We start from the raw sequence: 27,742 nt of genomic DNA on the forward strand, positions 1-27,742 counted from the left end.
CCCAGCGCGAGCGACACAGAAGACCGGTGATTTCTGCATTTTCAACTGAGGTACTGGGGTCATCTCACTAGGGAGTGCCGGACAATCGGTGCTGGTCAGCTGCTGCAGCCTGACCAGCGAGAGCTGAAGCAGGGTGAGGCAACGCCTCACCTGGAAGCGCAAAGGGGAAGGGGATCCGTTTTCCTAGCCAGGGGAACTGAGACACACGACACCTGGAAAATCGGGTAACTCCCACCCCAATCCTGCGCTGTAAGCATACAGGCACACCAGGAGAACATATCCCACACCTGGCCGGGAGGGTCCCACGCCCACGAAGCCTCCCTCACTGCTAACACAGCAGTCTGCCGCGATCTATCCGCAAGGCAGCAGCGAGGCTGGGGGAGGGGCGCCCGCCATTGCTGAGGCTTAAGTAGGTAAAGAAAGCCGCTGGGAAGCTCGAACTGGGTGGAGCTCACAGCAGCTCAAGGAAGCCTGCCTGTCTTTGTAGTCTCCACCTCTGGGGACAGCGCACAGCTGAAGACCAACAGGGGAAGTAGCGGGAGCCGGTGCAGACACGAACGACTCTGTCTGACAGCGTTGGGGAGAGCCGTGGATCTCCCAACGCGGAGGTTGAGATCTGAGAACGGACAGACTGCCTGCTCAGGTGTGTCCCTGACCCCTGAGTAGCCTAGCTGGGAGAAATCCCCCACTAGGGGCAGTCTGACACCCGACACCTCACAGGGTGGAGTACACCCCTGAGAGGAAACTTCCAAAGGAAGAATCAGACAGGTACACTCGCTGTTCAGCAATATTCTATCTTCGGCAACCTCTGCTGCTGATACCCAGGCAAACAGGGTCTGGAGTGGACCTCAAGCAATCTCCAACAGACCAACAGACAGTCCTTCTGACTGTCAGAAGGAAAACTATCAAACAGGAAGGACACCTATACCAAAACCCCATCAGTACGTCACCACCATCAAAGACCAGAGACAGATAAAACCACAAAGATGGGGAAGAAGCAGGGCAGAAAAGCTGGAAATTCAAAAAATAAGAGCACATCTCCCCCTGCAAAGGAGCACAGCCCATCGCCAGCAACGGATCAAAGCTGGTCAGAGAATGACTTGGACGAGAGGAGAGAAGAAGGCTTCAGTCCATCAAACTTCTCAGAGCTAAAGGAAGAACTACGTACCCAGCGCAAAGAAACTAAAAATCTTGAAAAAAGAGTGGAAGAACTGACAGCTAGACTAATTAATGCAGAGAAGATCATAAACGAAATGACAGAGATGAAAACCATGACACGAGAAATACGTGACAAATGCACAAGCTTCAGTAACCGACTCGATCAACTGGAAGAAAGAGTATCAGCGATTGAAGATCAAATGAATGAAATGAAGCGAAAAGAGCAACCAAAAGAAAAAAGAAGAAAAAGAAATGAACAAAGCCTGCAAGAAGTATGGGATTACGTAAAAAGACCAAATCTACGTCTGATTGGGGTGCCTGAAAGTGAGGGGGAAAATGGAACCAAGTTGGAAAACACTCTTGAGGATATCATCCAGGAGAACTTCCCCAACCTAGTAGGGCAGGCCAACATTCAAATTCAGGAAATACAGAGAACGCCACAAAGATACTCCTCCAGAAGAGCAACTCCAAGACACATAATTGCCAGATTCACCAAAGTTGAAATGAAGGAAAAAATCCTAAGGGCAGCCAGAGAGAAAGGTCGGGTTACCCACAAAGGGAAGCCCATCAGACTAACAGCAGATCTCTCGGCAGAAACTCTCCAAGCCAGAAGAGAGTGGGGGCCAATATTCAATGTTCTTAAAGAAAAGAATTTTCAACCCAGAATTTCATATCCAGCCAAACTAAGTTTCATAAGTGAAGGAGAAATAAAATCCTTTACGGATAAGCAAATGCTTAGAGATTTTGTCACCACCAGGCCTGCCTTACAAGAGACCCTGAAGGAAGTCCTAAACATGGAAAGGAATAACCGGTACCAGCCATCGCAAAAACATGCCAAAATGTAAAGACCATCGAGGCTAGGAAGAAACTGCATCAACTAACGAGCAAAAAAACCAGTTAATATCATAATGGCAGGATCAAGTTCACACATAACAATATTAACCTTAAATGTTAATGGACTAAATGCTCCAATTAAAAGACACAGACTGGCAAACTGGATAAAGAGTCAAGACCCATCAGTCTGCTGTATTCAGGAGACCCATCTCACATGCAGAGACATACATAGGCTCAAAATAAAGGGATGGAGGAAGATCTACCAAGCAAATGGAGAACAAAAAAAAAGCAGGGGTTGCAATCCTTGTCTCTGATAAAACAGACTTTAAACCATCAAAGATCAAAAGAGACAAAGAAGGCCATTACATAATGGTAAAGGGATCAATTCAACAGGAAGAGCTAACTCTCCTAAATATATATGCACCCAATACAGGAGCACCCAGATTCATAAAGCAAGTCCTTAGAGACTTACAAAGAGACTTAGACTCCCATACAATAATAATGGGAGACTTCAACACTCCGCTGTCAACATTAGACAGATCAACGAGACAGAAAGTTAACAAGGATATCCAGGAATTGAACTCATCTCTGCACCAAGCGGATCTAATAGACATCTATAGAACTCTCCACCCCAAATCAACAGAATATACATTCTTCTCAGCACCACATCGCACTTATTCCAAAATTGACCACATAATTGGAAGTAAAGCACTCCTCAGCAAATGTAAAAGAACAGAAATTATAACAAACTGTCTCTCAGACCACAGTGCAATCAAACTAGAACTCAGGACTAAGAAACTCAATCAAAACCGCTCAACTACATGGAAACTGAACAACCTGCTCCTGAATGACTACTGGGTACATAACGAAATGAAAGCAGAAATAAAGATGTTCTTTGAAACCAATGAGAACAAAGATACAACATACCAGAATCTCTGGGACACATTTAAAGCAGTGTGTAGAGGGAAATTTATAGCACTAAATGCCCACAAGAGAAAGCAGGAAAGATCTAAAATTGACACTCTAACATCACAATTAAAAGAACTAGAGAGGCAAGAGCAAACACATTCAAAAGCTAGCAGAAGGCAAGAAATAACTAAGATCAGAGCCGAACTGAAGGAGATAGAGACACAAAAAACCCTCCAAAAAATCAATGAATCCAGGAGTTGGTTTTTTGAAAAGATCAACAAAATTGACAGACCGATAGCAAGGCTAATAAAGAAGAAAAGAGAGAGGAATCAAATAGATGCAATAAAAAATGATAAAGGGGATATCACCACTGACCCCACAGAAATACAAACTACCATCAGAGAATACTATAAACGCCTCTATGCAAATCAACTAGAAAATCTAGAAGAAATGGATAATTTCCTGGACACTTACACTCTCCCAAGGCTAAACCAGGAAGAAGTTGAATCCCTGAATAGACCAATAGCAGGCTCTGAAATTGAGGCAACAATTAATAGCCTACCCACCAAAAAAAGTCCAGGACCAGATGGATTCACAGCTGAATTCTACCAGAGGTACAAGGAGGAGCTGGTACCATTCCTTCTGAAACTATTCCAATCAATAGAAAAAGAGGGAATCCTCCCTAACTCATTCTATGAGGCCAACATCATCCTGATACCAAAGCCTGGCAGAGACACAACAACAAAAGAGAATTTTAGACCAATATCCCTGATGAACATTGATGCAAAAATTCTCAATAAAATACTGGCAAACCGGATTCCAGCAGCACATCAAAAAGCTTATCCACCATGATCAAGTGGGCTTCATCCCTGGGATGCAAGGCTGGTTCAACATTCGCAAATCAATAAACGTAATCCAGCATATAAACAGAACCAAAGACAAGAACCACATGATTATCTCAATAGATGCAGAAAAGGCTTTTGACAAAATTCAACAGCCCTTCATGCTAAAAACGCTCAATAAATTCGGTATTGATGGAATGTACCTCAAAATAATAAGAGCTATTTATGACAAACCCACAGCTAATATCATACTGAATGGGCAAAAACTGGAAAAATTCCCTTTGAAAACTGGTACAAGACAGGGATGCCCTCTCTCACCACTCCTATTCAACATAGTGTTGGAAGTTCTGGCTAGGGCAATCATGCAAGAGAAAGAAATCAAGGGTATCCAGTTAGGAAAAGAAGAAGTCAAATTGTCCCTGTTCGCAGATGACATGATTGTATATTTAGAAAACCCCATCGTCTCAGCCCAAAATCTCCTTAAGCTGATAAGCAACTTCAGCAAAGTCTCAGGATACAAAATTAATGTGCAAAAATCACAAGCATTCTTATACACCAGTAACAGACAAGCAGAGAGCCAAATCAGGAATGAACTTCCATTCACAATTGCTTCAAAGAGAATAAAATACCTAGGAATCCAGCTTACAAGGGATGTAAAGGACCTCTTCAAGGAGAACTACAAACCACTGCTCAGTGAAATCAAAGAGGACACAAACAAATGGAAGAACATACCATGCTCATGGATAGGAAGAATCAATATCGTGAAAATGGCCATACTCCCCAAGGTTATTTATAGATTCAATGCCATCCCCATCAAGCTACCAATGAGTTTCTTCACAGAACTGGAAAAAACTGCTTTAAAGTTCATATGGAACCAAAAAAGAGCCCGCATTGCCAAGACAATCCTAAGTCAAAAGGACAAAGCTGGAGGCGTCACGCTACCTGACTTCAAACTATACTACAAGGCTACAGTAACCAAAACAGCATGGTACTGGTACCAAAACAGAGCTATAGACCAATGGAACAGAACAGAGTCCTCAGAAATAATACCGCACATCTACAGCCATCTGATCTTTGACAAACCTGAGAGAAACAAGAAATGGGGAAAGGATTCCCTATTTAATAAATGGTGCTGGGAAAATTGGCTAGCCATAAGTAGAAAGCTGAAACTGGATCCTTTCCTTACCCCTTATACGAAGATTAATTCAAGATGGATTAGAGACTTAAATGTTAGACCTAATACCATAAAAACCCTAGAAGAAAATCTAGGTAGTACCATTCAGGACATAGGCATGGGCAAGGACTTCATGTCTAAAACACCAAAAGCAACGGCAGCAAAAGCCAAAATTGACAAATGGGATCTAATTAAACTAAAGAGCTTTTGCACAGCAAAAGAAACTACCATCAGAGTGAACAGGCAACCTACAGAATGGGAGAAAATTTTTGCAACCTACTCATCTGACAAAGGGCTAATATCCAGAATCTACAAAGAACTCAAACTAATATACGAGAAAAAAACAAACAACCCCATCAAAAAGTGGGGAAAGGATATGAACAGACATTTCTCAAAAGAAGATATTCATACAGCCAACAGACACATGAAAAAATGCTCATCGTCACTCGCCATCAGAGAAATGCAAATCAAAGCCACAATGAGATACCATCTCACAGCAGTTAGAATGGCAATCATTAAGAAGTCAGGAAACAACAGGTGTTGGAGAGGATGTGGAGAAATAGGAACACTTTTACACTGTTGGTGGGATTGTAAACTAGTTCAACCATTATGGAAAACAGTATGGCAATTCCTCAAGGATCTAGAACTAGATGTACCATATGACCCAGCCATCCCACTACTGGGTATATACCCAAAGGATTATAAATTATTCTACTACAAAGACACATGTACACGTATGTTTATTGCGGCACTATTCACAATAGCAAAGACTTGGAATCAACCCAAATGTCCATCTGTGACAGACTGGATTAAGAAAATGTGGCACATATACACCATGGAATACTATGCAGCCATAAAAAAGGATGAGTTTGCGTCCTTTGTAGGGACATGGATGCAGCTGGAAACCATCATTCTTAGCAAACTATCACAAGAAGAGAAAACCAAACACCACATGTTCTCACTCATAGGTGGGAACTGAACAATGAGATCACTTGGACTCGGGAAGGGGAACATCACGCACTGGGGCCTATCATGGGGAGGGGGGAGGGGGGAGGAGGGAGGGATTGCATTGGGGAGTTATACATGATATAAATGATGAATTGATGGGTGCTGACGAGTTGATGGGTGCAGCACACCAACATGGCATAAGTATACATATGTAACAAACCTGCACGTTATGCACATGTACCCTAGAACTTAAAGTATAATTAAAAAAAAAAAAAAAAAAGTCTAACATCATGTTAGGTACATAGTAAATGCTCAATAAATATTGGCTGAACCTGAACTGGTATATCACTAGGGCATGAGACCTGGACTATTTTCTCAGAGCTATGCTGCAGTACCCCCACTCCTTTGTCTCATCTTTTGCGTGACTGGTCAGACAAATGGGTATATCCCAAACAGAGGTTCAAGCAAGATGAATTTGTTCAGCTGAGAAATGAACAGTGGTTTTGGATTTCAGCTTCATTAGCAATGGGCTACTCTAACTTGCATGACCAATTCCTCGGCCAACACTAATGAGGCTAATGGCTGCCACCCACCCTTCTCCTGGGGGCACAAATTCCCATTTCTTTCTTTATTTATTTTTTCTTTTTTGGGGGGGATGGAATTTCGCTCTTGTTGCCCAGGCTGGAGTGCAATGGCGTGATCTCGGCTCATCGCAACCTCTGACTCCTAAGTTCAAGTGATTCTCTTGCCTCAGCCTCCCAAGTAGCTGGGAATTACAGGCATGCGCCACTACGCCCGGCTAATTTTGTATTCTTAGTAGAGATGGGGTTTCTCCATGTTGGTCAGGCTGGTCTTGAACTCTTGACCTCAGGTGATCCACCCGCCTCGGCCTCCCAAAGTGCTGGGATTACAGGCATGAGCCACCACGCCCAGCTGCAAATTCCCATTTCAACAGCCAACCCTGACACTCCTGGGGCATCTCTAGCCATTTCCCCTGCCTCAGAACCTGAAGTGATGAGGGCAGGTACAGGAAGGTCAGAGACTAGGGGTGACGGGAGGCTTTCCTGTCTCTTATTGCCCAGTCTGGGGACACTTTCAGCTTATGTCTGGCCTGCATCCTGTGAAGGCCTCTAGTGGATCTCTAATAGAGATCAAGGTTTGTCTCCAAGGCAAACCACATCTCTAGGTGGTGGTGTTGGTGAGGTGGAGAGTTGAACATATTCAAAGCCTTGGAAAGTTTCCACTGCTGGACATGGTCCTTCAGGGAGACAGGCCTGGTGGATCAGCCATTTGTCAAATCTCCTTGTGCTCAAGTCTAGGCCTATAGACACCTCAAGCTTACTCTTAGGCAGCTCCCTCACTCCACCTTGACAAGCACCCATTGTTTGCAGAAACCTTAAATAAATACTGGGCTTTTATTCCAATGCATGGATTAGCAGCTGGTTCCCAATCAGGATTATTGTGACTGCTGCTAGTATACTCTCAATCACTACCAAGCAAATTGTAAAAGTGTGTAGCTCTCTGCCTGGTGTGGTGGCTCATGCCTGTAATCCCAGCACTTTGGAAGACCAAGGCAGGTGGATTACCTCAGGTCAGGAGTTCGAGACCAGCCTGGCCAACATGGTGAAACCCCGTCTCTACTAAAAATACAAAAATTAGCCAGGCGTGGTGGCGAACACCTGTAATCCCAACTACTCGGGAGGCTGAGGCAGGAGAATGGCATGAACTGGGGAGGCGGAGCATGCAGTGAGCCAAGACCATGCCACTGCACTCTAGCCTGGGCGACAGAGACAGACTCCGTCTCAAAAAAAAAAAAAAAAAAAAAAACCCAGGAGGTGGAGCTTGCAGTAAGCTGAGATCGTGTCACTGCACTCCAGCTTGGGCAACAGAGACAGACTCTGCCTCAAAAAAAAAAAAAACAAAGTGTGTAGGTCTCGTTACACGTGCCTTTTACCTCACATGTAAAATGAAGTGGTCGTCTATGTGATTGCTCTTTGAAAGTTAAGGAGTTCACAACTCAGTGAACCAGGGGTCAGACCTGACTCTACCCTATCCATGCTCATGCAGGTGCACACACACACACACAAACACACACACACACACCCTCATTTATTCTTACCACATCCATGTTCATGTCCACACACATCCACATCTACATGCATGCCCATAGTTACACACAATTGGTTATACTTATAATCCCATTCATATACATACATACTTTCACAGCTTTGACACAAACACATACACACAATACACAAAACCACACACCACAATTGACTCTCTCTCTCTTCTCTTCTCTTCTCTTCTGAAGTTGACCAGGAAATAAACACACTTGGCTAAGAGCTCCATTACATATTTATGTAAAGCAGCAAAAAAAAAAAAAAAAGAAATTTATATTCAGAGTAAATAATCTCCAGTCCCAAGGCTGAAAAAGCTGAATAATCTCCCTGTCCTACTCTCTACTGCCCAAACCAACACACACACACATATACACACAAACAAAACAAAACAAAACACATATGCACTTTTTAAAAAACGTCTTGCGAGGAGCCCTTATAGTTTGCCCTTTCCTGGCATGCTGGAGGAATTTGTTCTAAACTTACAATGAACACACATCTTGGCTTTCCTGGGACAATTCTAGTTTATGCCTGTGGTTCCAACAAAAATATTAATAGTGTTCTCTTTTACCCTCAAAAGTGTCCCAATTTGGACAATAAATGATATGATAATCCTACTCCCTCTCTAAAACCCTCCTTACCCTGGTCATGGCTGGGCCATCTAAGATGAGCCCATTACATGAAGCCCAGGCCTCTCTCTTCCTGAGAAACCATCTTGCTCTCTAACCATGCTTAACTTTTCAGCTCTATCACTAAGAATTCTTTTTTGTTCCAACCTTGCAAATAAGCAAAACAATTTTCTAGCCCACATTCTAGTGATTGAGGGGAGGCTGAAGGACTCTGCCATTTGGTTTGAGAAGTTATCCAGCCACCAAAATTCTAGTTGGCCTCAAAGTGGGTGTAACTTTTCTCCTTTTTGTCTCACCTCATTTAATTCCCCAACTATGTTCCTCTTGTTTATAATCCTCAATACCCTTACTTTTCCCTCTTCTTTCCCTCTTCCTCCTCCCTGTCTCTCCAAAACATTAGGCTCTAATGACCCCAGGACCTCTTTGAAGCAAATATACTTCATGGTACCACCCCCCACTCCCCTACTACACACACCCTAGGCTTAGAGATCCTTAGAATAAAAAGCAGTGGCAAAGAGAAGGCAGGAAGGGAAAAGAGAGAGAGAGTGCAAGAGTGAGGCTGGATGTGGTGGGTGACACCTGTAATCCCAACACTTTGGGAGGCTGAGGCAGGAGGATTACTTGAACCTAAGAGTTTGAGATCAGTGAGACCTCATCTCTACAAAAAAAAAAAAAGAAAAGAAAATTAGCCAGGCATGGTGGTGTATGTCTGTAGTCCCAGCTACACAAGGAGGCTGAGGTGGAAGGATCACCTGAGCCCAGGTGATCAAGGCTGCAGTAAACCATGATCACACCACTGCACTCCAGCCTGAGGGACAGAGTGAGGCCCTGTCTCAAAAAAAAAGGAAGGAAGGAAGGAAGGAAGGAAGGAAGGAAGGAAGGAAGGAAGGAAGGAAGGAAGGAAGGAAGGAAGGAAGGAAGGAAGGAAGGAAAATAAAAGAAAGAGCAAGCCAGAGAGAGAGAGAGAGAGAGAGAGAGAGAGAGAGAGAGAGAGCTTGATTCAACTTCAACTTCATTTAGGCTCTGTGACTAATTTTCATTAGGCATGCTGCCCAATTTCTTTTAGCTTTGGGGCATGTGGGCCAGTGACTATTTTTGTGGCTGGATTAACAACGTTTTGAAAAAAGTCTGAAAATGCTGTCAGCTCTTTGCAAACATGGCTATAAATATGCTGTGCAGGCTAGAATCGTAGTGCTATTCAAAGAGCAACTGGACAAGGATCCATGTTCTCCAGACATGTGTATGTCACATACTGCAGCTTGAATTTTTGCAGCAGCTGTGCTACTCTGCAAACAAAGTGGAGGCAGAGAAGAAGCGTCAGCAAGGGCAAAAGGGACATTATCAGTATCAAGCGGAGGAATTTACAAACAGGGCCTTTGTCAGACCCCCAGAAAACTGGATTGTCTAGGGAGAAGCTGAAGGGTATGGTACACTCACGTGTATAGCTATGAGGCTGTAGATGTACACACATATGCACACACACACACTTACAGAGATACATATACATTTGCCTGTGTGGGTATATGTGTATGAGAGAAGGAGAAAGGATATCCACATGGATAAATGTGTATGTGTATGCACTTTTAATTGTCTATGTCATGAGTTCAGGCTTAAGATCAGATGTATGTGTAGTTTTGTACATATAAGTGGTTGCTTATACATGTGTGTCATGGGTGGTATATCAATCTGGCTATACATGCATAAGCACATGTGCAAGTCTACAGATAAACTTACATATGTGGTAATCATGATGATAATTCAAAGCTGTTTTCAAAGGGCTTTCACATCCATCTTTTCATTTGAACCTCATCATAAGACTGTGAGGTAGGGATTATGATGCTCCCATTGTCCCTTTTTTACAGATATCCCTATCTGAGGCTCAGACTTGGTCAAGATTGCAGATCAGGTAAATGGCAAATCCAGGACTCTAACACTGATCTGTCTGTTATAAGATCCTGCGCCTTACCCTATACCACAAAGCATGTGGAAAAGTGAGGCAAAGGAGAGTTGAACGTTGGGGTCTTCTTTATGACTTCCCACTCCAAGGCCATCTTTTCCGTTAGTGCTAAAAACAGATTCCATTTTTAAAAAGACAGCCTCAAGGCAAATGTTAGTCTCTGTTGAGCCATGGCCTGGAAAGTAGCCTTTAGGTTACTGAAGATAACCAGATCTACTCATGGGACACAGATGAGCCATTGCCTTCTTAAGCAAGTGATATGCTGGAGCCCATAGGTGTGTGATGGGGGTGGGGGTCCTGTGATTAGGAGCTGCAACAATAGGTTTTTTACCTCCCTATACTCTCTTCTGGCTGCCTGTGGATCTATCTATCTTCTCTTCCTAAAAGCTGCAGGCTCTCAACATCTGGTCTGACCGGTTTCACCTGAGCTTTCCATGTTTGAGATATTCTGTGAGGAAGGCAGGCCTGAATGTAAGTGGTGACATCCCTGGGCAAGGCAGCAAATAAACCTGTCTGGAGTCCTGCTGACCTCCCTTATCCAGGCCACCAGGTCCCTGCAGCTGTTTGGTCAGTGGATCTAAGGAAACCTTGCTTTCGACTAGTTTTTCCATAAGCAAAATATCTAGGTTACGGCAAAAAACACTGGCTCTTGGAACATAAAACTGTGCTGTTCACCATTTGGATGGTTAGAACCTGGCCAAGATGTGTAGGGTAATGAAGATACTGATAGTGACTCCAAGTTTTCCAGGAACACTGATCTAAAATCCTTGAACAAGTTAGGGTTCAGAGGAGGAGCTTGATCTCCTCGTCACGTGGAGGCAAAAGAGCCTCACACATTCCTCTTCCGTATCATGACCATGTTCAGTCATCTGAACTTGTCACTAGAACTTTAACTTGCTAATATTTAGAGCTTCCTGCAGGGGGCCTTATTTGGACTTCCAGGCATTTGTCCTTCTCTTCCCCTGGCCCCAGAAGATAAACCATCCTTCCAAGTAACAGGATGGGAGGTCCTAACCGGCAAGAAGGTCACGAGGCTTGGCATGTTAAGCTCTCAGAAGCTGGGACGCAGGGCACCCCGCTGTGGATGGAGCTGCTTGGGTTCAAAACTGTTCTTTGTGAATGTGTAGACCCCTCTTAGTCATTGGTTCCCTCCAGAGCACAGGGAGGAGCATACAGGCTGGCGTGGCCAGTACAGGATTATCCAATAGATGGATGAGCATAAGCTTAGGGCACCAGCGAAGCAGGACCACCATCAAATGAGAAAAACATAGATTTAATTATTTCAGAATTTGGCCGTCAGTAAAACAGTATTTAGAACCTCTAAAGATCCTAATCTGGTCCTAGGTGTGGCCAACATCAGAACAGCCCAGAAGGTACCTTGATAAGCAACCCCCAACCCCCTAAATTTCTGACTGGGTAATACTGAGCTCCTTTGGGCTCACTTGGGGGTCATACTTGCTCTCTGAAACCCAGCTGTATAGATGCATGAGGTGTAGTCTACTCAGTAGATAATAAGAATAGGAAACATTTACATAGTACTTTGCGTATGCCAGGCACTGTTCTAAGCTAGCTAGCTAGAGATACATATATAGATATAGATATCAACTCATTTAACAACTCTACATGGTAAGTACTCTTGCTATCTTCCTGTTACAGATGAGGAAATAGAGGCATAGAGAGTTTAAGTGCCTCACCACAACATACAGCTAATGAATGGTGGAGCCAGGATTAATTCAGACAGTGTGGCTCACTCAAGTGGGCTCCATGAAAGGGGGACTTTCAATAGTATCTTACCCATAAGACACAAACCCCTTTCTAAAAGTAAAACCAACATCTTAGAAAAGTGATCTTAAAGTGGAGATTATTAAAGAGAGATTTCCAGAGATATTGACTCAGCATATCACAATCTGTCCCACCAAATATCAGCTTCGCATTGAGATTCTTGCTCACTTGCATGCACGCATGCACACACACACACACACACACTTTCTTTTTCCCCTCTCTTGGATAGAATTCTCCAAGGATATAGGATAGAGACTATGAGATAGATACCCTTTCCAAAACTCACCTTTGCTCAAATTTGAGAGGATCTGTTTTCCATTTTCATCAGAGAAGTTCTCTTCCACTCACAACCTCACCACTCTCCATCACCCTCAGCCCCTTGTCAGGAAGCTCCCAAGGCCTCCTTGGTTTACAGGTACCATTGTTTCTAAGTGTCACTAAGTCTCTGGGAAGTTCAACTTTCCCAATGCGTAAGTGGAGAAATTTGAAATTGAGAAAGGAGAAGGGACTTGTCAGGGTCAGAAAGATAACCAGTAACAGAGCCAGAACAAGAACCCAGGTCTCCTGACTCTTAGTCCAGTGCTCTTTCTTGATCCCAGTCAGCAGGCATTATTTATGCCCAGATCTTTCCTTTCATGAGCCCCTGAACTTTTAGACTCTCAGTTCTTTGTTTCATCATACTATACTGCTTCTTACCCATACACTTAAACTTTAAGCTACTACTAAGTTTAGGAAAAAATTTATTACACCTTTCAGGTAGCTTCTACATTTCTTCCCCCAACAGAACATGGAATTGGGAAGCCTGGGTTGTAGTCCCAGATCCAATATTAGAGATGGGATCTTGCTCTTTTGTCCAGGCTAGGGTGCAGTGGCATCATTAGAGCTCACTGCAGCCTCAAACTCCTGGGCTCAATCTGTTAAATATTAAATGTATTACCTCAGGACACTCACTTGCCCTCAATGAAAATGCTGTCCACTTTCTGCAACCGTAAAGTGGGAATATGAATCTCTATACAGTCCTTCACTGCAGTGTACTTTTCCCTAACTAATACAAACCACGTTGACTTTTCATTTTCCAGAAACTCCCAACATACCACTTGATGTGACCAAAGATGCTGGCACATAATGAAATTCAATTGGGTATTTTATTTCATAACTGCCTCTGTTGCAAGTATCAATGTAAACTAAGATGTAAACTACAATGTGCCACACACAGAGGGGATTATTATCATTCAATATTCTTCCCTCTCCTAGGGCTTACGGGTCTGGGGACCTGTTTGGGACACAGAGTGAGGGGTTGAGAGCTGCTGCTACTTATGCTCTTCTTTTCCTTGGACCTCTTAGAAATGCACTTGGGTGGCTGACATGGAAGAGCAGGTGGTGTGGGCTGAGTGGGCTGTGCCACAAACCATCTGTAGGCACCTCATTCTGTGGCCCAGTGCCCAACCATTCCCCCTCCCCGTGTCCTTCTCCCCAAATGTCCTCAGTATTTTCCTCTCCTCATGCCACCCCACCCCACCTGCTGGGTAAGGCCTAATGGGGAACAGTGACTCACTAGACTGCCAGAGGGCAAAGACCCAGAGTCCAAGCAACAGCCGAACTGTCCAGTTCTCAGCCCCGACTCTGCCACTGCCCAATTCTCCACTTAGCTAAATCCTATTTCAAATTACAACTCTACCAGGGCCTTGATTCCTCATGCCCTCACAATCATTTCTCTTTTTCTAGATCACCACATGAAAATTGCATTCAATGTAATATACACACTTTTTTTTTTAACTACTTAGCACAACTATAGTTGTTTGGTGTGTTATGTCTTCTCAAAGGAATCATACACTTCTTGAGGGACCCTTTTCCTTCTCTGGTGCATCCAAGGTCCAGCCTAACATAGAACAAAGACCTACTGACTTGAATTGAACCAATATTAATTGAATTGGAGGTGGAAGGTATAGGGAGGGCTTGTGAGCAGGGAGAGCACAAACACTTAGTGAACACCTAGTACATGCCAGGCTGTATGCTAGATGTTTTACATGCCTCATCTCATTTAATCTCCACACCAGCAATGACAGATGGTATTATTATACTTATTTTATGTATGAGAAAGCTCAGACTCCAAGAAGTTTAAAAACTTTGTCAAGGCAAGTCATTCGGAAAGTAAGCAGAATCTAGCACTGTTTGACACTAAAGTCCCATAGTCAAAGGTTAGTAACAGCCTGAATGTAAGGTGTTGATTAAATAAATTGTGATATGGCCATAAAATGGAATATGGTACAATCATTAAAAAAGTGAAAACTTTATGAACTTAATGTACCAAAATATAGTTTGAAGTATGAAAAGTAAGGTGGAGGATAAGGTGGATGGTAGCCTACCATTTGTACTTTAAAAGTAGGGCACACCACATGTTCTTATAAGTGTGAGCTAAACATTGAATACACATGATCGTAAAGATGGGAACAATTGACATTGGGGATCACTAGACAGGGGAGGGAGGGGTGCATGGGCTGAAGGACCACTTGTTGGGTACTATGCTTATGGCTTGGATGATAGGATCATTAAGACCCCAAGCCTCAGCGTCACATAATTTACCCACGTAAGAAATCTGCACGGGTACTTTTTTTTTTTTTTTGAGACAGAGTCTCGCTGTGTTGCCAAGGCTGGAGTGCAGTGGCACAATCTCAGCTCATTGCAACCTCCGCTTCCTGGGTTCAAGCAATTCTCCTGCCTCAGCCTCCCAAGTAGCTGGGATTACAGGTGCCCACCACCGTGCCCGGCTAATTTTTATATTTTTTAGTAGAGACAGGATTTCACCATTTTGGCTAGGCTGGTCTTGAACCTCCTGACCTCAAGTGATCCACCCACCTCGGCCTCTCAAAGTTCTGGGATTACAGGTGTGAGCTACCACGCCTGGCCTGTGTGCTCTTTATAGTAAAAGTTGAAAGTGTTAAGGGTAGAGTATACACACACATGTGTGCACACATGCAATTGCTTGTACATATACAGAGTATCTCTGAAGGGACACACCAGATAACACTGGTGGCCTTTAGGGAGGGAAACAGGGTGGCTGGGAGATAGGACTGGGAAAGAGACTTTTCACCATCATACCTTTTGAATTTTGTCTCCATCTCTTTCCACAAACTAGTGCCTGGGGATTGACTTTGAAAAGTTCAGGAAGAGAGAAAGGGAAGAAGAATGCCAGTGACTGAGTTGGGGAACACCTAATGTGACAGAAGCCTACCCCTTATTCCCCAGTCCTCTGACAAACCAACCTCTACTACAAGCGTCTACCCACAGTGCTGATTAAAGTCACATATTTCCAGGTCTGTTTTCCACCTTTAAGATGGGAACCAGAGGGAGTAAGATTATGTGATCTCTAAAATGCCTTTCAGATCAGAAGGCATTAAAATTACTGAAAATCAATATGGTGAGTCCTAGTATATTTGAAATCTTAGTCTTAAAGACAGGTTTAGGAATTTTGTTTTGTTGTTTGCAACAAAAAAGCAAAACATTTTTGTTCTGATTTGCCTACTAGCTTGTCTTAATGAAAACTCCCTTAGTGGCCATTGAAATGCTTAATCAAAACTGCTTTTGCAGTCCTTCTTTGTGAAGGCCACAATCCTGTGGCCTCTGTTCTCTGGGGCTATCCTGTTTAGAACGCAAGGAAACTGGCCCACTCCAAAGCTGAATACAAAGGAGCAAAGCTCCTTCTATGCTTGATGTCCCCTGGCCCAGACCTTCTGACCCTAAATATCCCTTTCCTTATTCTTCATTACCTGCAGGAGAACAGAGGCTCTGTGAGAGATCCTCGGGAGGAAGTGACACCCTAACTCCACCCCACCATCTGCCCCCAACCCCTAGCAACTCCTACTAAAAAAACTCAGTCCTTGACTTGTAGGGAGGTTTGTGAGCTCCTGCCAAGTGCTGTAAATATTTCAACATGCCTTGCTTCCTTGAATGTATATGACCTAGGATCTGGCCCCTCCTCTCCCTGGGCTCTCAGAGAACTGAGGAACAAAGAAAACAGCTAGTATTTAGCTACATGACACAGGGGTCAAATTGCAGAAGAATACAGTGAGGAGATGGAAAATATGGAGTGGGAAGGTGGGAGATGGGGAGGAAATACTTAGAGAAACATTTAGAGAAATATATAGGGACTCTGTTTTTAGAGGCTGGAAAAGGATAATAATAATAATAATAACCACCTCGTAATTTACAAAGATCTTTCACATACTCACACTTTCATTTGACCCTTCATAGTCTTATTAAAGTAGATACTGTTTGTCTTATTTTGTAGATAAGAATACTGAAGCTCAGAAAGTTATGTGACTTGTTCAGGGCTAAACAACTAAGAAGAGACAGTTTCTTTTTCCACTTTTATTTTAGGTTCAGGTGTACATGTGCAGGTTTGTTACATGGGCAAATTGCATGTTGCTGAGATTTGGTGTATGAATGATCATGTCACCCACGTAGTGAGCATGGTACCTGATAGGTAGTTTTTCAACTCTCATCCCCTTCCCAACCTTCCCCACCTAGTAGTCTCCAGTGTCTATTGTTCCCATCTTTATGTCCATGTATACTCAATGTTTTGCTCTCACTTATAAGTGAGAACATGCAGTATTTGGTTTTCTGTTTGTTAATTCGCTTAAGATAATGGTCTCTGGCTGCATCCATGTTGTTGCAAAGGACATAATTTCATTCTTTTTATGACTGTATAATATTTCATGTTGTATATCTACCACAATTGGTTTATCTGATCCACCATTGATGAGCACCTAGGTTGATTCCATGTCTTTGCTACTGTAAATAGTGCTGCAAAGAACATACATAGGCATGTGTCATTTTTGGTAGAATGATTTGTTTTCCTTTGGCTATGTACCCAGTAATGGGATTTCTGGGTCAAACGGTAGTTCTGCTTTAAATTCTTTGAGAAATATCCAAACTGAGGCTGGGTGCAGTGGCACACACCTGTAATCCCAGGACTTTGGGAGGCCAAGGAGGGTGGATGGCTTGAGTCCAAGAGTTTGAGATCAGCCTGGGCAACATGAAGAAACCCCATCTCTACAAAAAATACAAAAATTAGCTGGGTATGGTCGTGTGCACCTGTAGTCCCAGCTACTTGGGAGGCCGAGGTGGGAAGATCCCTTGAGTCTGGGAGGTCAAGGCTGCAATGAGCTGAGATCGCGCCACTGCACTCCAGCCTGGGCGACAGTGAGACGCTGTCTCAAAACAACAACAACAACAGCAAACTCCAAACTGTTTCCAGCTGAACTAATTCACATTTCCACCAGCAGTGTAAAAGTGTTCCTTTTTCTACACAACCTTACCAGTATCTGTTATTTTTTGACTTTTTAATAATAGCCATTCTGACTGGTGTGAGATGGTATCTCATTGTGGTTTTGATTTGCATTTTGAAGAGACAGTTTCTATGGACTTTTTGGACTCAAGAATTATGACCCTTTGCATACAAATCTGGGTAGAGTAAACTGGGTAGTTAGAGGAGTATGCCATGTATCGTGAGACTATCAATCTTTTGATTTATTAACCCCTTCTTGATCATCTCTTTTTATCCTTGAGTCATAAGGATGCCAGAAGGTACAGGAATGAAAAACTGCAACTCCCTTGGTAGTTTCCCCCTACATCTTCACTATGTCTTAGGTGAGGTCTAAAAGCAGGAGTTCTAAACTCAGACTGTCTGGGTCCAAATCCTGGCTCAGCCATTATCTGCTATGAGTTTGAGCAAGTTACTTAATTTGTGTGCTTCTCTTTCTCTGTGAAATAGAGGAAATAATGGTACCTACCTCATAAGGTTGTTGAGAATTAAAATGAGTTGGTACATGTAAAGTGCTTAGTATAGTGCCTTGCACAGACTTAATTGCTAAATGTAAAATAAATGTTGGCAATTATTATTACTATTACTACCACCACTATTATTATACTTATTAGAGTGCATATTAGGCAGATGTAAGGAGGTAAATGTCAGCGAAACTCCACCGTGGAATGCAGCAGAGCAGCCATCATTAGGCTGTGTGCTTCACATTTTTTTCCCAGTAGCAGGGAAGGCTTATAATAAGTCATCTCTATTCTTCTACCTGGTCTCCCCTAACATTAGTGACAGCTCCACACAAGGGACATGGACCATGAACAAAGGAATAGCTCTTTTCTTTGTGTGAAGTTCAGTTACCTGAACAAGTGACTGAACCTGTGACCTCAGTCTCATAGGCACCATGTTCTAAGTAACTGTGCTAATTGGCTTGGACAGACATCACACACCCTGCTGTACACACATACACATAGGTCTGGACACATGAGTGCATGTGTATATCCTTCCAGTCTGGTAAGCGGGTGGGTGAGCAGATCCATGGGTTAAGTTGAGGAAAAAGATGGTGTGGGCACTGCTTGTTTGGCAACATTTCCCTTTCTTTTCCCCTTCAGCTGTGTAAAAGCAGAAGAGCAACTAAACTGGGAGCTTCGCTCCTCCAGCTCCACCCTCCCTGAAGGCACATTTTTTTTTTTTTTTGGACAGGGTCTCACTTGTCACCCAGGCTGGAGTGCAGTGGTGTGATCATGGCTCATTGCAATCTCAACCACCTGGGCTCAAGTGATCCTAGTATCTCAGCCTTCCAAATACCTGAGACTACAGGCATGTGCCACTATGCCAGGCTAGTTTTTTAAAAAAAATTTTGTGGAGACAGGGTATCCCTTTGTTGCCCAGGCTGGCCTCAAACTCCTGGACTCAAGTGATCCTCCTGCCTCAGCCTCCCAAAATGCTGGGATTACAGGCTTGAGCCACTGGGCCCGGCTTATTTTTTTCTTTTTCTTTCTTTTTGTTTTTGAGACAAGGGCAGTGGTATGATCATGGCTCACTGTAGCCTCAACCTCCTGGGCTGGAGCAGTCTTCCTGTAAAGGCACTTTTGACTCTAGTTAGGACTTAAATGTCTGTCTTCTCCCTTCTCTGACCCCTCTACAACCAATTGTGCAGCAGTTTTGGCAAGAAAATAGATGTCGGGGGCTCAAAACAGAATGAACCAGAAACACTGAAGCTACCAAATACCAATATGAAATCTCTGGAAGTTCAGTTGGCCCAGGAGATGGGGGACAATGATAGTCAGGATTTGAAAAGAAAGGAACACAAGTAACGAGGACATTTGTTGAATATTATTGAGTAAGACTTTCTACAATACTATCTCCTGAGCTGGGTTACTAGGGCTGTGGAAAGAGGTGTGGAAGTGACAAAAAGGGTGTCATAGCAGCTATCTTAATGCAAAAAATCCAGAGGTGATGGCTTCCACACTCTTGAGTGCTCCGTCAAAAGTCACCCTTCACCCAGAAAATGGAAAGTAAGAGAGGAAAGGAAGGGGAAAGGGGGAAGGGAGGCCTCTGTAGGATGTGTAGGAGTGGGCCTGTGACTCTGGAAGGAGCTGGGCCTATACAACATCCCAAACCCCAATTGTTCCTCTAACTGAGCAGTAGGAAGAAAAAGAAGAGAGAGAACAATACTGGGAGAAAAGGGTATGGCACATATAGCAAACATGATAAAAAAAATGCACTGTGGAAATAGGAGAAGCTGAGAAAATATGTGACTGGGACAGCCAATTTCTTTTTTTTTTTTTTTTTTTTTTTTGAGGCGGAGTCTCACTCTGTCGCCCCGACTGGAGTGCAGTGGCCCGATCTCAGCTCACTGCAAGCTCCGCCTCCCGGGTTTACGCCATTCTCCTGCCTCAGCCTCCCGAGTAGCTGGGACTACAGGCGCCTGCCACCTCGCCCGGCTAGTTTTTGTATTTTTAGTAGAGAGGGGGTTTCACTGTGTTAGCCAGGATGGTCTCGATCTCCTGACCTCGTGATCCGCCCGTCTCGGCCTCCCAAAGTGCTGGGATTACAGGCTTGAGCCACCGCGCCCGGCGGGACAGCCAATTTCATCCCTTCTCCCACCAATGCTGGAAACTGGAGCGAACCAGAGGATAAAAGAGGGTGAGACTCCTAGGGTGAAGAGGCTGCACTTCCTTAAGCCACCCAAACAGGCCACATTCCCCACCCACAAGGAGGTGTCAAGCGATTTCACATTATCTACCGTAGCACCCAACTTCAGGCAGGTGATGAAATCTCCCTAGGTTTAGTCTTCTGTCACCCCTAAAGCCAGAGAGAGCTGGGGTTGCCTAAACCCGCTTCCCAGTAATCTTTGAATATAGGAGGATGAAGGCAGAAAAAAACTTGCAATAAAGTTTCCCAGTCCCACTGCTGGGGAGTTGCAAATGGGTCCAACTCAAGAGGTACAACCCAGGCTGGCCATACTCTTCATCACCCTCACCTAGCAAGCTTCTTAGTCTGGTTCCTTTGCACTAGTACAGCATAATCTTTATAGAAGCCTCTGGTACACCTAATTCCATGAACAGATGAGAAATGACTTATTTCAGATAGAATATTCATAATCTATAGCTTAGGGTGTAGGGCATAGGATGTGTATATGTGTGTGTGCACGTGCACACATGTGTATATATGTAGAACAAAGCCTTTTCTCTAGGGTTCAATCATTCAATCTCAGGTGAGACAACTCCTTTCAAGACAGGACGTCCCACTCCATAGTTCACACAATCTGAAAAGAATAGTTTTTACCTTTTCAAAATGCAACAAAACCATAAAATGAGGCTGGTGGGAAAAGCAGTGCATCTTCCTGGGAAACTGCTCTGCTCAAAAGGTTGAGATGGCATGCTTTATGTAATTCTACAAATGTTGACAGTCCAGCTGCTTGTTTACTCTTCATGGGCTTGAGGCAATACTGCCAATGACATCCAAGGAAAAGGAAAGAGAGCTCTGTGCCTACTACTTCTCTAAGCACACTCTCAGCTAAGCCCTGACGCTGCAATTGACCAGGGATTGTGGACATCTAATGGGGCCTTCTCCAGGATCACAGTAGCAACCTTCCCCAACCCCACCACAGCAGGATCCAGGCAGTGGCCCTGAGCCAGCTAACAAAATGCCTTGTTTGAAGACCTCTGAGGGGAACCCCATCTAGGAATCCGTTTCCTCTGCTAGCTGGAAGTAACAGCAAATCAAGGTCACACTGACTATGCATTTCTGAGATATAAGACTGTGCTGTGAGAAATTAAATTTCAGAAGAGGGGTCCAAACTGAGGCTTGAGGAAATGTTTATAATTTAATGCTTTTGAGGAACAGGTTCAAATGCTGGAAAACAGCAGCATACAGACCCACCCTGCTTGCCTGTAGCAGGCCAAATTGAGGGAGTTCTCTTGGAGACCCAGCTCCATACCAACTAGGACACTCTAGAAGAAGCAGCTCCACATGCAGGGTTGCCCTTACATGCTGAGTAAAAAGGAGTGGGTAAATTTTAAACACATCTATACCCATGGGCAGCCCCATAGTCTTTAAATACAAATGACGTGGGGAAATGATGCCTATATGGCTTTTCCTTGCTTTCCCAATCTTCTCCCAACCCATCCTCACTGTCATTCAGGCAGCTTAACAAACTTTTATTTGCTTAAATGAGTCAAAATGTGTGACATATGAATAGTAAAGAATAAGATATCACGTAATTTTAGAAGGATAGAAAGTTTAGTCAAACCCTCTCATTTTATAGATAGATAAACTGAGATACAGAGAGGTGAAGTGCCTGTCCAAAGTCACAGAACAAGTTAGGGGCACAAGTTGTCTAAGTCATAGTTACTGCCTAGCTGGTATCACTGAGACCGCCAGCTTTGGGGAGTCGAGATTTGGCCCTGGGTCTTGCTTTTTTAGACTTAGAATGAGCATTTGAGGCCACTGGACAGTGAGCCAGGCATCCAGCCTCAACCAGCTACCCCAACTCAAACAAGCATCCTCCTGGTTGGCCTCCAAATGACCCAATCTCTTATTCTCATCCCTTTCAGTATGAGTCATGGTCATAGTTCAAGATCCCGTTTGGTTGGAAAGGAGGCAGGGGAACAACTTGAGAGATGCCTGGCCAAGGGCTGTGTGGCTTGAAGCACCACAGCAGGTGCTAAGCCAACCTGATCTAGCTCTGCTGGACAGTAGTCAAGAGCCTTCAGCTGAAGTCAAGAGATGGGCAGATTTGCTCAAAATATACTTTGCTCCCAAAGTCAGCAATTTAGTGTTACAGTCCAGTGAGACACTGAGCAATGAAAACCCCTAAGGTGGGAAGGAGAAAGACAGCCTACTCTACCTGGCCCCACCCATCCTTGGGACTCTTGGTTCACCCAAAGGCAGAGTGTATCATTCTTCCCCATGCCTAGAAAATTCTGTTTCCATCAGAGTGGACCATCAGCCTGAACTATCTTGTGCCTAGTAGTGAACCTTCCTGACCATTGTCCCTTTCTCTGGTGATGAAAGCCTCAGCCTTGACCCCCCCTTGGGAGCTTACAAGGACCATGTTTATAAACTGCCCAATTAAAAAAAAAATGCCTTCCATATTTTATGGCTCAGTGGTGGACTGGCACTCAAGTTTTACTCTGGAGTACTTTTAAAAAGACTTAAGCATAGAGCCAATGTTAGCAACTCTGGCTTGTTCTGCCTTGTCCTCTGAACTCCCAATCCTAACCCTATTGCAGCTCCAACTCACTTAGGCTCCCAATATTGAGTTGGGGCCTACAACCAATGGCATCTTGCTTCTCTTTCCCCTCTTTCCTCCAAAAAGGCCCCCCTACCACCCCAGGAAGCTATGCTTGGGCCTCTACTTTCCACGGAATTGCCTGGTTGTCTCCTGTCCTGTCTATTTGGTCTGGGTTGGGGAACTCCCAAATTTCCCATGATCTTGGCAAGAAATACAGGCTCATTTCCCTCCTGATCTTTTCCCTTTTTTCACTAAACCAGACTTTGATTACTTGCCTCCCTCTCAGGAACCTTTTGCCTGCCAATCCACCCAAGCCTAGGATCCAGGGAAAGTTGGCTTTCCTCCAAAACTGGTGAAGAGAGGGGACAAGATATACAGCTGGTGACACCACACAACTGTATACATTAAAGGATCCACAAAAACTGCACATTGCGTGCTCTAGTAAGGCCTGAATCCCATTTCCCTTCTAACTTCTGTGGCTTTTTCCCATGCCCAGAGGCACTCTGATGTGGAGCTGTTCCTCAAACATCAAAACTACCTTTCTTCCCAGCTACTTGGGAGGCTGAGGCAGTAGGACTGTTCGAGGCCAGGAGTTTGAGACCAGCCTGGGCAACACAGCAAGAGTCTGTTTTTTTAAAAAATAATAACAAATAAAAATTAGCCGGGTGTGGTGGTGCATGCCTGTAGTTCTAGCTACTTGAGAGGCTGATGTGGGAGGATTGCTTGTGCCCAGGAATTTGAGGGTGTAGTGAAATATGACTGTGCCACTGCACTCCAGCCTGGGCAACAGAGCAAGATCCCATCTCTAAAAATAAAGTACAAAAAACTACCTTTCTGTGGGGCTTCCTCACAACAATCCCAATCATCTGCAGGACCTTCCGCCCATTAAACCAATCAACACAGCTTTAGGTCTGTGAAGATATTAGGTCTAGTCAAAGAGAAATTGGGTTACGAGGTGCCTCCAAACACTAAATTCATAGACTTTTAGAGATGGAAGTCATGTCAGACATTAATAAAAATGGACTACACACCAAATTCCTTGAGTGTGGGGGTGTACATTCTGTTTCTCCCAGAATGGCTATTGGACAAATACTGGCTGAAAAAAATGATACAAACTTCGATTAGCTTCTTCTATCCCTTTGAGACACCAGTGCTGTGGCACAGATGGCTGGGAAAATTTTGAGTAAACAACAGAAAGTGTCTGCAGGCAAAGACACATTCAGAATCTCAGGATCTGAATGGTTGCTTGGGAAAGTCGAAGGGCTCAAGAAAGGTAGTACTAAGGATGAGATTTTCTAGGAGCTCCATAATGTGGTAGAGTGTTCCTGACTTTTCCGAAATAAAAACTGTGGTGTCCCTGAGAGCCTCTAGTATCAAAAATAATGTCAGTGAGTTCAAGATACACTACAGCAAGGACCCAAGTCAAAGTATTTTGAGACCCTAGGGACATACCAAGTTCCTTTCTGTTTCTTCCTGACCTATACTCACTATACTTTAAACCAGTGACCTCAGCCCCTCAGTGGACCTGGTCTGTGTCAGAGTATGCACTAGCCACACCTCTGCATATCCCACTGCACCCCCACTACCACCCCCACCCTCTAGCTGCACTGTGAGGTCTTGACCGGAAAGTCCCAGCCAGCCCTCCCCCTGAGTCCCCTATGATCACCTACTTTGAAGTCTGTTCCCCAGCAGTGAGCCTCTTCCTGGTAAAATAGTAGTTTTTCCAAGTTTTATTATACACTCCTAAGATCACAGATCTAGGCCTCCTCACACCATATAAATGCCAGAGCCTAGCTTCAGCCTAGCCTCTACTGCTTCTCATCAAGTTTCACTCAGACTTTGCCACTCACTGATCCTGAAGGCCAACAGCCTGCCTTCAACCACAGGGCAATGCTCAGCAGGTGCCCTTGGAGGTAACCTAGGCAACAGCATGAGTCCCTACACTGCCTGCTTTCCCAAGAGCCCCTGAACTGCAACAAAGCAGGAAAAAAGGTGGTCCCAGGGGTGAGTGTGGCAGCCATCTTCCCTGCAGAAGTTGCTCTGCACTGGCCCAGGACCCCTCCACTCCAGCATCACAGTGGGCCTGGGTAGTCAAGAGATTTCCTTTGACAGCCACTGACACACACTTGAACTATCTTCAGAGGGGCCTGCACACTGCTGCTGTGCCAATGAATCAACAAGGTCTGAGGCACCAAGATCCCCAAAGCCCCTTCCGCCAGGGAAGTCCAGCAAAGCTGCAAACTAAAACCACAAGTCCTCAGTTGAAAAAGGTGGGAGAAGGCCCAGGGAATCCACAGGTGGACACTCCAGAATTCAAGGTTTCTGTGTTCACTTAGTAATTCCCAGGTCCCCTCAAATGGCAGGAGAAATATGTGGCGGTTGGAGGTTGGCGAGAGGAAGGAACCCCTCAGTTCCAGGGCAACACTACGAAAAGCCACATATTCTGAGTTGTGAAGCTGGGGCTGGTGGCAAGAGTCGAGCTGTCCTGAGGAGCCACGAGAGGGAGCAAGCCTTGCCAGAGAGGGCATCCCAATCCCCTGTCTTCGTCTGAGTCCCTCACCAGAACTGCTGAGGGATTTCGCCAGCGGCTTTGCTGGGAAAGCGAGATGGTTCCTCTGACTTCTCCCACCTCACAGGCGGCCTCAATGCGAAGAGCGCGCACGCCTGGGGTCTTGCGTCCAATGGCCTGGAGAGCGAGGGCTATGCCCCCCAACTCTGTCTGAGATCAAGTCAGCCCCAGGCGAAAGCTGGAGTGGCGGTCCGGCATTCAGGCTGTAGGCCGAACGAGGCACCCCACCGGTAGCAGAGAGGCGCGGGGTGCGGGGAAAGGCAGGGCTGAGGTTGGGGGCGGTGCGGAGTGAGCAGCAGGGCCCAGCCTGCCTGCCGCCTCACGCCTCTCTGGCAGGAGACTACGGAGACCGCCTCCCCGCCCGCTTTGGGGCTCGGCTCATAGGGCACGGAGATCCGTTCACTCCCGCCGGGCGGCAGAGGACTGCCGGGCACGGCTGGGCCGTAACTGCAGCAGCCAGAGAAGCACGCACACCCCCACTCTAACTCCCTCCCTCCCTTTCTCTCCTACAGACACGCACGCCTGCCATGTGTTTGACTCTTCGCTCATAGTCATCAGGATTCCTAAAGTGTTTTTAACAGAAAACACCTCCGCTTCCCCAAAGGAACCGGGGAGGGGGGTGGGCTGCTGCGGAGATCCGCGTTACAGTGCTTCTCTCAGACCCCGCCCCGCCTCTCAACTTTCTCCTCTCCTCATGACTTCTCCCCACCTCCAAAAAAAAAAAAAAAAAAAAAAAAAAAAGTCCTGCAAATATTTTCCCCCAGCACACACGGGCAAAGGTACCTTAAACAAACCCGAAAGGTGCATCTGGATTTGTCCCAGGGTCAAAAAAGTCCATTGCTTGCCAATGATCAATGAATGTCCCAGTTCGTACCCCCGGGAAGCCTTGCACCTAGTCTCCCCAGTCGAGGCTGCCCAGAGCCCCGCAACCCGCACCCTAGCAGAGTCATGGGAAAGGGGAAAGGGGCAAGGGGCAAGGGGTAAGGGGAGGAGTCGGAGAAGTGCGTTGGAGGGGCGCCTTGGACCGGGAGGTGTGGGGTCGGTGGCAGCGGGAGCAGCCAGCTTTCCCCAAAATGCCAAGTGGGGTGTGCGGGGCTACTCACCTGCTTGGAACTCCACTTGGCGATTTTTTTCCTTTTCCTCCTCTAGCAGCATGGAGTAGAGGATCCCGACAGAGTTATGGATGCCGAAGATGGAGCCGTTGCACCAGGTGGCAGCGAACACCACTACCCAGCCGAAGCCACCTTCGGGAGGCTGGAAGCCGCGCGCGGTGCCGCGGGTCTCCACCGTAGGCGTGGGCTCGGGTTCGTGCACCCGCTCGGACTCAAACTCCAGCTCCGGCAGGGGTGCGGGGTCCGGTAGGGGCTGGGGCTCCGGCTGGGGCTCGGGCGGGGGCACCGGCACGGGCTCGGGCTCAGGCTCGGGCTCAGGCTCCGGTTCTGGGCTACCCACCGGCTCCTGCTGTTCCTGGTCTGCCTCCTGCCAGGGCCCCTTTGCTTCCTCGCTCGCCTGGCTTTGCAGCGCCATCGCGGCCGGGGGACTGTGGCTGCTCGGGCCAGAGGAGCCGCTGTGTGGCTGGTACTTGTTTCTGCTGCTGCAACTGCTGCTGCTCCGAGGGCTGCTGCCGCCGCTGCCGCTGCCTCCTCCTCCAGGCTCCGCGCCCCAGCTGGCCAGCCCGTCCCGCGACAGACGGTCCCTCGAGCCCTCTCCTCCTCCTCCCACGTCCAACCCCCTCCTCCTCTCCCCATGTCATCTCTCTCTCCTCCCCCTCCTCCACACCCCCCACCTCTTCCTCCCTCAACAGGCAGCCGCTAGAGCCTCGCTCTTCTCCCCAGCCCTTCCTCCTCCTTTTACTCGCCTACCTACTCCAGCCGCCACTGCCTCCCCCAGCTCCCTTCCCAAACTACTGAACCCTGTTCTTGCCCGGACGCCCGTTAGAGGAAAAGTTAAAATGGAAAAAAAAGAGCACAAACTATCCTGTTCTCCTGCCCTCTTTTCCCCGCAGGCTCTAGAACCGACAATGATCAACCCCTAGCCTCGGGAAGACCCCTCCTGTTCTTTGCTCCCATTCCCTCCTTCCTCACAAGCAGCCCGCAACTGAGGTGGCCCCGGGGACCCTAGGACGACAGCTGGCCTACGAGGAACCCCACCCTGCCCTCAGGAGCTCCCATGTCCCTCCTTGGACTTGAGGAGGACGACCTGAGGGGACAGCCTGGGCCTCGGACAGCGGGTGAACACAATCTTCTTGAGCCAGAGGACTCGGCCCC

General features: G+C 45.8%; 1 protein-coding gene across 1 annotated transcript in view; it reads right to left on the reverse strand.

Annotated features, from left to right (window-relative positions):
• The window catches only part of SLC16A2 (solute carrier family 16 member 2), a 106,794-nt gene extending 79,620 nt beyond the window's left edge, over positions 1 to 27,174 (reverse strand). Inside the window, exon 1 of the mRNA XM_030934761.1 lies at positions 26,579 to 27,174. Within this exon, the coding sequence (XP_030790621.1) occupies positions 26,579 to 27,002 (424 nt within the window). The 5' untranslated portion in view covers positions 27,003 to 27,174. The remainder of the gene's footprint in view (positions 1 to 26,578) is intronic.
• Positions 27,175 to 27,742: the final 568 nt, after the last annotated feature.

This window comes from Rhinopithecus roxellana, chromosome 7 (assembly GCF_007565055.1).
Source record: "Rhinopithecus roxellana isolate Shanxi Qingling chromosome 7, ASM756505v1, whole genome shotgun sequence".
Classification (NCBI taxonomy): Eukaryota; Metazoa; Chordata; class Mammalia; order Primates; family Cercopithecidae; genus Rhinopithecus; species Rhinopithecus roxellana.